At 36.9% G+C, this 13,639-nt stretch overlaps 1 protein-coding gene across 1 annotated transcript in view; it reads right to left on the minus strand.

Moving 5' to 3' along the window:
- Positions 1 to 6,169: 6,169 nt before the first annotated feature.
- The window catches only part of UGCG (UDP-glucose ceramide glucosyltransferase), a 39,096-nt gene continuing 31,626 nt past the window's right edge, over positions 6,170 to 13,639 (minus strand). Inside the window, exons 4-9 of the mRNA XM_041486346.1 lie at positions 13,142 to 13,243; positions 12,645 to 12,757; positions 10,528 to 10,706; positions 9,989 to 10,075; positions 9,371 to 9,560; positions 6,170 to 8,616 (exon numbers count right to left, since the gene is read on the minus strand). Coding sequence (XP_041342280.1) covers positions 8,446 to 8,616; positions 9,371 to 9,560; positions 9,989 to 10,075; positions 10,528 to 10,706; positions 12,645 to 12,757; positions 13,142 to 13,243 — 842 coding nt within the window. The 3' untranslated portion in view covers positions 6,170 to 8,445. The remainder of the gene's footprint in view (positions 8,617 to 9,370; positions 9,561 to 9,988; positions 10,076 to 10,527; positions 10,707 to 12,644; positions 12,758 to 13,141; positions 13,244 to 13,639) is intronic.

A 13,639-nucleotide genomic window follows, 5' to 3' on the forward strand; every position in this document is an offset into this window, starting at 1 on the left:
TACTGAGGAGATCCTTATGGTAGCACAGACACTCTCTGGCTGGAAGCAGAAATTTCTTTGTCACACAAAGTTTTCTTAGAATATTGTCTTCTTATTTGTTGCCTGTGGACTTGGGGATTGAAATACTGGGCACCACAACAGTGGATATCTGTAGAGTACTTCTAGAGGACACAGAGATAGTAACTAAACAAAGTGAGCTTGTCACAAAAGGACTTAAGCATACCATACAGGAAAAAATCCTTAAGAATCTATCAGCTGGGCACATAAAGGAAAATGGACATTTGTGCTGATCTGATCAAACTCAGTGGGTAGTGATGCACCTTTCTCTCTGCAAAACAACAGGTTTCAGCTAAGTATGGAGAACAGCCCAGAAATGAACAGCCCAGAAACTGGAAACAAGGTTTAGGAGATGTGTAGCAAGGACTGTTTTTTCACAGGAATACTACAGCAAGGCTTTCAAACAATGTCTTTTTCTCTAAATAAATGCTAAGCAAATACCATTCCGCACAACCGCCCCACCCTTTTATTACCACCTTGACAGGAACCAGTTCCCAAAAAGCAATTTCCCAGACTTACACCATCTGCACACTGTCGTACACTGAGATAAGGTTCTCCAGCCTGGAACTTAGTACACTTTTTTGTGCTCTCTGATTTTCACACGTTGCTAGCAGTAGGGAGGAGATGGTGAAATTCCCTTGACAGGAGGAAACACATTTATCCACTAATTGCAGCATTGCAATGGAAGCAAATGGCTCTCACAGGTGCAGAGGACATCAGAAGTGGCTGCAGTGCAGATGAAGGCAGCAGAGCACTGAAATGGTAGGGCTTCAGTCCCTTCAGACACTTGCCATCTCCCACCTAGAAAACTGAAGAAAACTGTGTCTATTTATGTCTATTTATGACAACATCAGCTTCCTGGGGACTGAGAAGCTCAAAACATTTTGCAGCCTACAAGGGGAAAAAGATCCCATGATGCTGGGAGTTATATATTAGACAAAGTCCATGGGTTTTTTGAGAGGGAAATCTACTGGATTTTAGAAGAGGAAACAGTCTTTAGCAAAAAGGGCTCCTTTATTCTCTAAGATACTTTCCTTTAGGATACAGTCTGTGGTCAGGCTTGAAACAACAGCAGGAAATGCTACCTACTCAGGCAGTGCAAAACAGAGTAATTTTGTGGCTAGAAACCTGGCTTCTGTGATCCTGCAAATCAGCTATCATCGCCCTTTTGAAGGACTTGCAGGGCAACTTCCTCTGGATACTTGTAGCATTTTGACATTGAAAACACAATGGGTACACAGCTTCCTGGCATAAGTCAACTGCTGGCTACTTTGCTGTGACCCCACAAAAACCAGCCTTAAGACAGACTGCATGGACAAAGAAGTCCATACAGTCCTTCCTGCTGTACAGACTTGGTTTATGACTTTATATGTCCATAAAGAATGATTCCACTGTTTGACAGTAACGTACTGCCTGAGGCAAAATTGCACCAGATTCTCTTTTAATCACTGGACAGAGAGCTGGAAATGCCAAATTTTACTTCTGATGTTCAGTTATGTTTTTAAACAAAATGAAATAATCACTTTACTCATCACCTGCTGCATACAAAAGCAATCTGTTCGACAGGCAAAGCACAAAAATATTATGCAGTTATATTCTGGCTGCAGAGAGATTGTTTTTATGTACACACATAAAAATACGAATGCCAAATATGACTGTTGACTCCTAGCAGAGCTAGCTCATTGCTGACGCACTGTGATGAGATCATTGTTTGTGTCAGTCTGCATACAGACAAGATACACTTCACGCTCATGTGCACTTATCACTGCAGGAGGATGCCTGAAACACACCAACATTTTAAGCCTGAGATTTTAAGCTCTAGTAAGGAGGTTCCTAGTTCACACCACCAGTATAGTACTCACAGAGCTACACTCCTTCCAACATCTGCCTTCTCCCTACTAGACACGCTGTCTGCTTTTAGACACCCCAGTCCCACAGCATCAGCAGAGACCCTTCATGGTACAGTCATCACCATACCATAGAGTTAACATTCTCATCTCAAATAAAGTCCGTGGCTGCAGACTTTGCCAAACATGGCGGAAGACCAAACCTGCCTGCTCCAGCTGGAGCTCCCTCCCTGCACAGGCAATGGCCCCACAATGACAAGTTGTCCCTATCCTCTCTGCAAATCATCTGCAGAAGGGCGAGCTGAATGCCTCAAGACATAAGAAGCCAAAATAAAGCAGTCTTTGAGAGGTTTGTAATCCAGAGACAACAGGTGCAAGTTGCCATGTCTTGCAGAGTGAGCTGCAATCCCTGCTGAAATGCTTTCCTCCTTTTCCAGCCATACAACCTAACCCTTAAACAGATCATGCTGAAAGCCCCATAAAATTCATGGAAAGAGACTTATTCTAGATATCTAGCTTCAGGAATATCTCAGAGGTCTCCAGCCTCTCTCTGAGCAGGGACTCTTAAAATTTAAGGAATCTTTCTAAAATTTCACCTCTTTTATTCTTCCTTGTTACCTAGTACATTGCAAAGGTGGCCAGATTTGCCCATACTTCATTCTGGGGCATTAGTCACAGCATTAGCAAATTTAACACTGCATACACCTGTTCCACATTGCTGTTATTTTTTCCTTCCCACACGTTTCTCTCCTTGGGAAAACTCTTTTATAAGATCCTCAGAAACAACAGTTGCCCCAAAAGAGAGGAGCAGAAGCCAATGAAACTGAACAGAAAGGAGGTAAGTGACAAAAGTATGTGCCTTGCCTTGCTCAGATTTGGGGGCTGCCAGCTAAGGAAGTGGAATTTCTGAATTCTTAGTGGAAGATGCAAAAGCCTAGATGGATAAAACATTGTTCAAGCTTATAAGTAAAAAGTCCAGGAAGAAAATTACAAGTTCTGAGCTTTCCTCTGTCTGCTTACTGAGACGTGAAATGGAACTGGATACTAGATCCAGTGGCTCATGATTTATTTAACTTTGTTCTGCTGGCCTTTTATACTAGTAAATTATTAATTTACCTGTATGGTCCACTTACAGAAAGAATAGGTTTGTCAAATTCAAGGCTTCTTACAAGGTTTTAGTTTGGCATTAGTATATATATATCTATATATAAAAATTCATACATAAAAATGGCATGCACCTACACCTTTATGTGTGTAGTATGTCTACATGCAATAGAAAAACAAAAATTGTATGTACAGATTCCCCCAAAGGCTTCATAGTTTCCATTTTCTCATTTCTATAAGGTAAGGGAGTAACTTTTGAATGTGTTACTGCATTTTACATGTGTACTCTACAGGCCTGTGTTTGTCTCATCACCTCTTCCAGCATTTTGGTATCATAGAAAAGGCAAAGTCATTGCCAACAAAAAAAAGTTACTGTTCAACATGTAAAAATACACGCTTCCAGGCATCAGGCAAACCTTAAAAGAAGAAAAGCTATTCATCATGCAGTAAAAGCAGGGGGAGGGCTAGCAGAGCTTTAAATTGGCTTGAGCTCACTTCCACCCTGTGAGCAGAGCTAAGTTTAACACAGGCCCAGAGGATGCAAAGACAAAGTCAAGAATAATAATTCACTTCATGTCAAAGTCCAGTGAAGAGATTTCTTTTGACAGCTCCTGCTTTGTGCTCCATGTGAATTTACTGGCTTCCTGCACAGGCACATGAGCCTGACCTCTCCCATTCACCCACAAATTGGCTACATATAAAATGGCTGTTAATTCCAGCTGGCACATGGGCTTTTGGCTGAGGCCCTTCCTTCCTGTCTGAAACTGGGAAAAAGGGCTGGGGGAATGTGCGGAGGGATGAGACAGAAAGAATCAGCAAGCCATAAACTTCCAGTGCATTTCCTAATTGAGCATCTGCAGTCACACCAAAAATTAGGCAAAAATCATTACATCTGGTTCCGATCAAGAAGAAGCATATTCTCCCCTGAAGCACAAACCACACATAAGTGGCAGTCCACTCTTGATCTGATGAGAATTCAAGAAATAAAGCATTCCAAATGCTGTCTTGGAAATATTTTACTTTTGAAAATACTTTACTTTTTACAGTCTCTTAGGTTTAGGATTAAGCTGGCTAGTTATTTTAACCTCAGCTAAGTGTAAAGATGGGCAGCACAAACATCTTCCACTTAAAAGGGTTGTTAGACACTTGTCCTTTCAGATGGACCCTGCAGGGCCTCAGCAAAGTTAGAACATTTGCAGGACACTAACCAAGAACTGCCATTGAAAAGGAAACCTTGCAAGGTTATAGCTGAATATCAGCAAAGCCTTAGGATCCACAAGACTGGTTGGTATGCTTACACTTAATGTTGGATTTGTAGGGAGAACTGGACGCTGATGACAGGTAGGATTTAAAATTGAAAACGCAGCCACCTGGCCTTAGAAATTGTTACAAAGAAACATTTAGGGACCTGCCAAATAAACAAAAGCAGAATGTGGTGAACTTAACCATAAGAATTATCACTTCTTCTCAGTTGTGTGATACCTGGCAATTGAAGTTGGTTTGCACAGTGCAGAACAGCTAACAACCTTTTAAGCAGTCCAACCCTAAAGGCTCAGAATCAACAGGATGCATAGAGTCAGCAGGGTTTGGCTCTGTGGTTGGTGGTTTCCTTGGCTGTGGTGGTTTTTGGTTTGGTTTTGTTTGTTTGTTTGGTGGGGGTTTCTTGTTTGTCTGTTATGTTTTGGGTTGGTTTGTTTTTATGATTTTTTTTTTTTTGTTAAAAGCACATCCCAGGACCCTGATTTCAATTACAGTGCAGTTTTACAACACTAACGGAAGAATCTTTCATATATTCTCCAAAATCAACATAAAAGCAGAGATGACTTTGTGGCAGGAAATTCTCATCTGCTCAGATAGCTGCATTATAGCACTAAGTACTGCCTATGAGATTTTAGTTTAGGAGATAAGAAAAAACCTTATGTAAACCTGTCCATTCACTCTTAATATTCAAGTAGTAAACCATTCAGTGTAATCTGATCATTAGTTCAAAACTAACACATTCTCAGACCCAAAAGATGGATTAAATTTGAAATTATTGCCATTCTATACACGGCCATTCTCTCTTCTAAGTGTTATTTATGCAAGCATAGACACTATAAAAGCAGAAATCTTCTTGTATAACTATTAAAACACTATTAAAAGTACATCTATTGCCATATTAAATTTTAGTCTTCCTCAGCCTCAACAGCTATCAATCACCAGTATTAGTGCTGTGGGGGAACCAGTTGAATCCAAGAATAGCTGGATCTCAAACCCACCCTGAAATTAGATAATCAGAAATTAGGTGTGAGGCTTGAAAGCTTTTAAGATTAATGAAACAGCTTTCAGAAGTGATTTCTGAAAACAGGTGGTTAGAGACAAGCTTTTCCAGCTGTCAAAACAGACTTGAGAGGAAATGTAGGTAGCCAGCACTCAGCAGGAAACAGGAGAGCAGCAAAAGGAATTCAAGGGAGAAAGACTTCAACTGGAAGTACAATATAAAATGACAACATTATTTAAGCAGTAGGCAGGAAAGTAATAAAAGGACTGAGGAAGGAGGATTTAAGTATTGGGCTGTGTGGCTGCAAATGTACTGAGCACAAAACACATTTGGAAACATTTAAGTTTCTATAAATAGTTTTCAAGTGATTCCAGCAGTGTTCGTTTACGCCATCCATGCAGGATTCCAACAACCCTTTCATAAACACAGTCTCTTACTGATTTTCACATGATCTTCATAAATGGTAGGGAAGAGACAAAAAAAGCCAAGTTAGATGGCAAAGCAAGTTCAGAGTGCTTTCAAGTTAGTGTACCTGAAAGCAAAGGATCAACATTATTTCTCAATGTCAACATGTTTTGTGGCAAAAGATATCATCTCTAAAATCTGAATCTAGGATAGTTGCAATAGATATGGAAGTATGCTGCTCACTTGTAAAATTTTTGTACACTGAAGCTATTCCAAAAAATTAAGAATAACTCAAAATCAATTTAGCACATTTGAGTTCATTTCAGTCAAATATAAAATCCAAAAGAGATTGTGTAGTTGTAAAAAAACTTAAAATGTGCATCCCTTTACTGCTGTGAAGATTAATTAGAAATATTATCTAACAAAACTGCCATAAACACTTTAATCTGTCACATTACAGCATCATTGAAGAAAGGAAAAAAGTACTCCAAATAGATTGTATTCAAAATTTATTTTTAAATAAAGGAAAAAACAATACAATTATTTTAAATAAACAAGGTGTGTTCTACACAGCTGTAAATCAACATAACTTTTACATAAGCTGTTTATAACTTTTAAAAGTTCTGTTGCAGCATTGTCTACAACATTTGACACTGTTGGTTTCCATTTCATCATCAACCAAACAATACCCAAATGAACCCATTTGCTTAAGTGAAGCTTTATTTTTCACAGCCAAAGATGGCTCTACTAATACCAAAGCACCTGTTAAACAATTATCCCCACCTAGTTTTTTAAACGGAAGTCTGTTCAGCCTTTTTTTTTTTTTTTTTGGTTCTGTTCCATTGCCTGCATAGAAATCAGCATAAAGCTAAGTAGTAAGCTAAGCTTCACTTCAGCAGTGCAATGAATGGCATCAAACTTCATGAAACAAATGAAGATACAAACATTGTCAGTAAAATTCAACTATGTCAAAAACAATATTAAAAAAAAATGGTTTTGTGGGTCACAACTAGACTAGGTTTCAGGGTAAATCTTTCCTCAGGAAAAGTGCTTCTTCCTGATTCACATGAAAAGAATGAAGCATGCATCACAAGCCTTTGTTCAAACAGAAATGCCCATTAAAAAAGTTCCATGTAACCATAAGGCAAAAGAGATATTAAGGTGGATGAAGCATCTTGGCCCAGAATATGTTTTACAACAAATACCTACACACTACACTTGTGTAGCATATGATGGGTAAGGAATTGGCTCAGTAAGGTAAAAAGTCCGTTTTTTATAAATACATGTCATTATTGCTAATATGCTACACATCATCATCCAACTTTTAAAGCTGCTTTGTTGACATAACCTTGTAATTAGCAGTTCATGTTCATGGTGACAATATGCTATTCCATAGGAAGAAAAGTAAAGCAGCATAAATACAATTATGAAAACAAAAGGCTTATGCAACAGTCTTCTCTAGCGTTGCTATGCTTTTTTTTTTAATTAAAAAGTGTTCAAAGAAAACAAGTCCAGTTCACCACAAATTAGGAAATTTCACAATGAGGTTGAAAACCAAGTTACAGGGAACAGAGAAGAGGAAAACCATGGCATGCATTATAATCTAGTCCTTTTAGTCATACCACTGGAATACAGAAGTCCAATTTAAAGGCTAGACTAACAGGCAAACAGCCAAGAGTAAACTTAGTTTGATATCTAAATTAAGACTACAGTTTTAATCAGTAACAGCAAACTCACCCGGCCCTTTAGTATATTCACAATATCTACTGCAATTGAATACTTAATTATGACTAGTATAGGTATGTATGTTCACTTTACAAAGATATTAAATACCTGCATCATGAAATTACATTCTTAAGACATTGTGTAAGAAAATAGCTCATGTGTGAAATGTTTCTGAAATGTATTTCTGCTCCCTACTATGTCCCACACACACACCCAACACCCGCCCCCCCCCTCCAATGAAAGCATTCACTCACAGGGAAAAACAAACACCCCTTAAAAAAGGATGGAAGTACTGAGGGGATCACCTTGGCTAGTTACAGCACAGTGCTTAACGAGGTTCAAGAGACAGAACCAGATCAGACTTGGCCAAAAGATGCCCATAATACATGCCTGACCACTAAATCCTTCCAACTCATTCTTATCAAACTCAGTCCACTTTTGGTTACTGCAATGATTAAAATATTCCCTATATACATATAAACACAAGACAGGTTTACTTTAGTTTCTTTTTGCAAAGCAGTTTAGTCTTTCTATTCATATTGTTCTGCAGCAACTGCAAGAGGTAGGCATAAAACATTTCAGAGCTTCTTTCCCAAGGTCTCCTTACTAGCTCAGTTTAGTGGGATAAAACAGAAATCAGCTGTACCTCTGTGATTTTACTAGGTACAGCCTTGTGCAATCCAGCTGGAAAATAGCTATGTGAACCCTAGATTCGCTAGCCTAGCACACCAAGGAGTAAGAAGCTGCTCATATCCCAGAGGATATTTTTTAAAAAAAAAGTCTACTGCAGAGCATTTAAATAGAAAGCAGATGACAGGACCAATTCTCCCTATTTTTATTTGTATATAGAAGGAAGGTACCATTTGGCCAAGACTACAGATGTATTTTCACAGATGCAAGTGCCATGCAAAAATAAATTGAAGAACAGATACTAAACATACAAGTAATAAAACTACTGAAGGTAGATTTTCTTGGAAGTATATAAACAACTTATAATACTTTTCTTTCCCCCTTCACTTTTTGACATTCACAGCTACAAATGTGTGGCTATACGTCAATAATTTCTTCTGCAGTGCCTCCACAACGTAATCTGTAGCGCCCTGTCCTCCAGCTAATAGTGGGGTCCCACAAAGCAGATAGGAAAATATAAATTGTCATGGATTCTCTGATGAACCAAGCTACTGCATAATCGAGTTTTGAAAAACACAGAGCACCACCCTAGAAATAATAAAAAGCAAGGTATTACTATTATTATTATCATACTAATAATTCAAGAGGAATTTTAAAGTAACTTAAAACCTTTTAAAAATGTTTTATAAAGCTTACTAGGCAGATTTATGTATCAATAGCATCCTTCATTAAAACCCGAGAATGTTTTCTTGTTCAAGATACAATCACCCATATTAAATATTTTCAACAGCATTAGAAGAACAAATGCTGTCCACATTTGTGACACTTTTCTATGTTAAAAGTTTTATGAGGCCTTGGAAGTAAGTTACAGTTGTTCTCCTTGCCCATTATTAACAAAATGAGGTGAAGAATGTATGTATTAGTACACATACAGCTCAACAAATATAAGACAAAGTGATAACTAAAATAAAATAAAATAATACCCCCTCCCAAATGAAATCCCACAAAGCTTCTGCTCTTGTACTGTCAAAAGAGCTTAAAATTTCTGCATATGCCCATGTAGAGCAGATTTGGAACATGAATATTAGTTAAGGGGATGGACAAACTTTCAGAACGTAATCAGGGGCAAGTGCAGAATTTTGTAGAATACAAAATTGCAACCAAAACTACTTCTTCCTTTACATGATACTGTAACTGAAGCTGGAAGACTGAGAAGGAAAAGGATTGGATCTGTTATTTCCTGCAAGTCAACAGAATTATTTATGGTTGTAATTAAGCTTAGCTTTTTGCTGAAATCAATGGCAGTAAGTAATTTTAGTAACCTCCTGGAAAATTTACATACCTGAACACCTTTTAGTTGAATGTAGTCAAATATAAACCATGCCAAGCAGTGACACATGAAAAATACCATTATATCCCATCTAAACACATGATGAGCTGCCCATCCAATAACTAGACTGGCAACAAAGCACTCGGAGATTGGCTCACAAATTATTGTGGCAGGCAACATATTAATTCGTAGTTTGGCCCACCTAGAAAAGAAAAACAAATCAGTTTTGACTTTGCATTACTCATTACCTCCTCCTCCCCTGCCTCACCAAATGAGCCATCATGGTACTTTCTAAAAGGCTAATCTCATTTAATTAACACCTGCAAATAAAATACTGCAAAAAACCTCCCTTTCAAAGATGCTATGGATAGCATTTAAAAGGTACTAAGGACAGAGGTGTGTTAATTTTTTTTAAAACTTGTAACAGTCAAGTTTCCTTTCTGAGGAAAGTCAGCGCCTCTCTCCCAGCACTAACGAAGAAGCATGCATTAAGCTGTGCACTGAACTTTAGCACACTGGGCATTAGATCAAATTAGCTTGGAAAATTTATTCCCTCTCATTATCAGGTTGTCCCCATCAGAAAAAGGGGGCAGGGATGGGTGGGAGAGGAAGTAAAGATCAAAATCTTACCTGATCATTCTGGACTGAAACTGAGAAATAGAATATGAACCAGAGTTTTGCATTGCAACTTGTGTGGCCATTGCAAATTTCCAGCCCCTGAAAAACGAATTTGTTATAATAAAAATGTGTAAATAAGAGATGCAAAAACCAACCAGATAACAAACACAAGATTTTATTAAGCTTGAGAAGCTTCTTTGGCATATGTGCCCTATTATTACAATGGGTATAGGCAAAAATAACCCCCTATATTTCAACAAGACTCTTCTTTGGAAAAAAACAAACTTAAACCAAGAACTTAAACTCAGAACTTAAAGTTCTGAAACTTTTCTCTAAAGGGATTGACAATTATATGGCTTAATTATTTCTAAAATACTTATACTGATAGGACAAAGCACATGTCATTAACATGTTTACTATATATATATGAAGCTGACATGAACACCTATACTTACAGTATGTGCCACGTGTTTAAAAAAAACCAAAAAGCAAACAAAAAGAAAGATTCAAACTACACCTAAAGCAATAAGCTTACTTCAGAGTCATCTTACCTGTCAGCTATAGCTTTGGCCATAAAGTAATCTTCAGCAATATACTGAGCAAAAGCTATCAGTCCTCCAGCTTGGTCCAAGACATCCTTCCTCATCAAGCATGACATTCCTGTTACACACTTAAAGCCAGTTAAGTTGGCTGAAATATATGACCTTGGATGTGAAGTTCCAAAATAGACCTATCAAAAGAACAGAAGGCATTTAAAACTCTGTATGTAAGTACTACACTGAAAACTTTTTCTTCTGGAAATATATGGAGGGTAAAAAACACTAGGTGTGGCCAATTATGATGGTGTATTTGGAAAGACCTGTAGTACCATTTAAAAAAACCTAGAGTATCCGCAGATCTGAGAAATCTATTGGTGATATTGGCCGTATTTTTGCAAATTTATAAGCAGGTTTTAAATCCACATATTGAACTACTGCACTTAATTTTGTATTTAATTTCTAATTTACTGAGGTTCTTCTTAGGGAATATATGTATTAAAAATCCATTAAGTAACCAACTAATCACTAAGATTAATGTATTATCTAGTGATAACTAACAGACATGTTCTTGCCTTTCTCCTGTGAAAATTAACCACATTCCTGAATATATGTTCATTACTATATGATTCTACAGAACCATGGGAAATTTGTTTACTTGGCACGCTTGCAATCAAAACCAAAGAAGAAAAAACTCAGGTTGTGAGAAAATCTTTTTACCAGATTTACTACCTGAAGACTAGGAATAACCTACAAAACAGAGGGAATGAGTGCTAATGCCTCTCATTATTTAGTGTAGACTGTCTTCACACTTGTACAGTAGCTCACTCAAGAAAAGGTGTGCTCGTCTTGCAGTGTACTGGATCAGCAAGCAAAAAGCTCTTCCAGGAATACAGGAGCAGGAATTGTAATTCTTGCTTTAACAAATAGCAGTACTAGGAAATTTGTGTTATAGGTCTCTGCTTTTCTCTTGCAAGATAAAAATCAGACTTTGTATCATTAAAAAAAAAAAAGGGATAAAAAAGGAAGAAAAAAAATCAGCACAAAAGCATCTCTCCTTTAGAGCAATGATGGAGAACTGAATTTCACCACACTTTCATCTCTCACATGTCTGTCTTTCATTCCTATCAGTTAGCCTTGGGGCCAAAATGCCTTAAACATGCCAGCTCCAAATAAAAATTGATTAGATTATATACCTCGAGACACAAGGAACAAAAAATCAAACTCAACATCTTCATTCTACCAAAGAGAACTTAATGAGAAAGAGGAGAGGGGAGAATAGGACAGAATGAGTAATATGAAGATGGTGGATAGGAATCACTTTCTCTTTCATAATACAATTATTATGAGATACGAATTAGCACTACAGAACAAGAGTCAGAGTAAACCAGCCACAGATCCTGTAACAAACAGATCTATGCAACTTCCTGCTATAGAAAATTACAGGTGTTAAAAATTTATATGGACTCAAAACACAAAAAATGAACAGTTCCTTTAAAAAATCTGTTCTTACTAAAATACTATTATATTAAGGGTTAGTAAACATATGAGTCTGGCTCCTGCTCAGGTAGTCTCTCAGCTGAAGAAAATTACGGAACACTGAGGCAGTATTACAGGAAAATAGGATATAAGCCTTGCTTTTATTCTACTTTCCATAAAGGCTCTGCTTGTAAATCCTGCTGGAAGTAAGATACTGCATGAGCTAGACTTAGCTTAGACTTGTCCTGGCCATTTTTGTGTGCTTTTTCAGATACCAAACAGAATTAAGTAGTCGTTTCTGACTAGGCACTAGAAAGCATTCATCAGTTCAATTTTTCAGTTTTTTATAATTTTAAATATAAAACTTTTATTTTGAATAAAAAATAATATTTTATATTTTATAAAATGTAATAATTTTAAATATTAAAAATATATAAAACATGTATCTTGTAATCTTTACTGCTCATATTGTAAATTTAAACATTGAACCAACATCAGACAGAACATCACAGAGGAATTTTGGAGCACTTAGAAGCTGTTCTAGTTACCCTGAGCTGGAAGTGTGACTACAGCTAAAAATAACCATTTCCTCACTCACAATACAGCTTTCACTTAGCAAGGTCTTGTAAGCAAAAAAAGAACACTGCACTCACCTGTTCAAGGGTAGCAGCAAACCCCTGTCTGTCTGCAACATAGGGAAGCCCATGGACCAAGCCCACTTTTTCAGTCATTTGATTGGCCATATCTGTCAGTGTGTCTGGTGTTACTAAGTGACAAATGAAAAAATGACACTTGATGGAGCAACTATGTCATTAGCAGACTACAGCAGCGAGACACTAATTCTCATTTTACTACCAGTATCAAGAGTTAATATGCTTTGATATGTCCTATCTTATAAAAATGGTTTCAGAAAAATAAAATTAGTGAGTAACAATTATTATGATCAACAACAAATAAAATGGAAACAGTCTGAACAGTATTTTAAAGGTATTTTCTCCTCTAATTAGAGGCTAATTTTTATTTCACAAAAACATTTATTTTCAGACTTTTAACTTTAATTTCTGCTTATAGTCTCAGTTAAAATAGTCTCCAAAATCTGCTTGCTTATGGTGATTAAGCACAGTTCAACAGTTAGCACATACGCACCTACCTCTGATTCCACTATCACAAATCCATATGAGATCATATTTGGCAACTTCATAGCCAGGCATTAAGTTATTAATCTTGGGGTTGATGCCAACCTTCTTGCCACCTAAAAAATACAAACATCATACAAAATCAATGTATGGGGAGTTTTTGGAATTCAGATTCAATATCCAAAATATTTAAATATATGAACTGAAGAAGAGTCAACATTTACCCACCAATTCTTAAAGTCCACTTTTATACAAAATATCTATATTTTGAGTATACCTTCACTTCCATATTTTATAATTGGAAAAATAAAAGGAAAAAATATTCAAATGCTTCCTTAAAATGGCAGGGTAGCAAGATTAATGTAATTAAAGAAGCAGTAGAACTATAAAGCTTATTACTACATTCTTGTAAGGTAAACATTATTCATCTCTTATTCTTTGAGACTATGGTTATGAAGATTGTACAGTAATTTCAGCAGAAAAACTAAAAAGGAGCAGAATAAAGTGAGACA

This window comes from Pyrgilauda ruficollis, unplaced genomic scaffold (genome assembly GCF_017590135.1).
Source record: "Pyrgilauda ruficollis isolate IOZ18807 unplaced genomic scaffold, ASM1759013v1 scaffold75, whole genome shotgun sequence".
Taxonomy (NCBI): domain Eukaryota; kingdom Metazoa; phylum Chordata; class Aves; order Passeriformes; family Passeridae; genus Pyrgilauda; species Pyrgilauda ruficollis.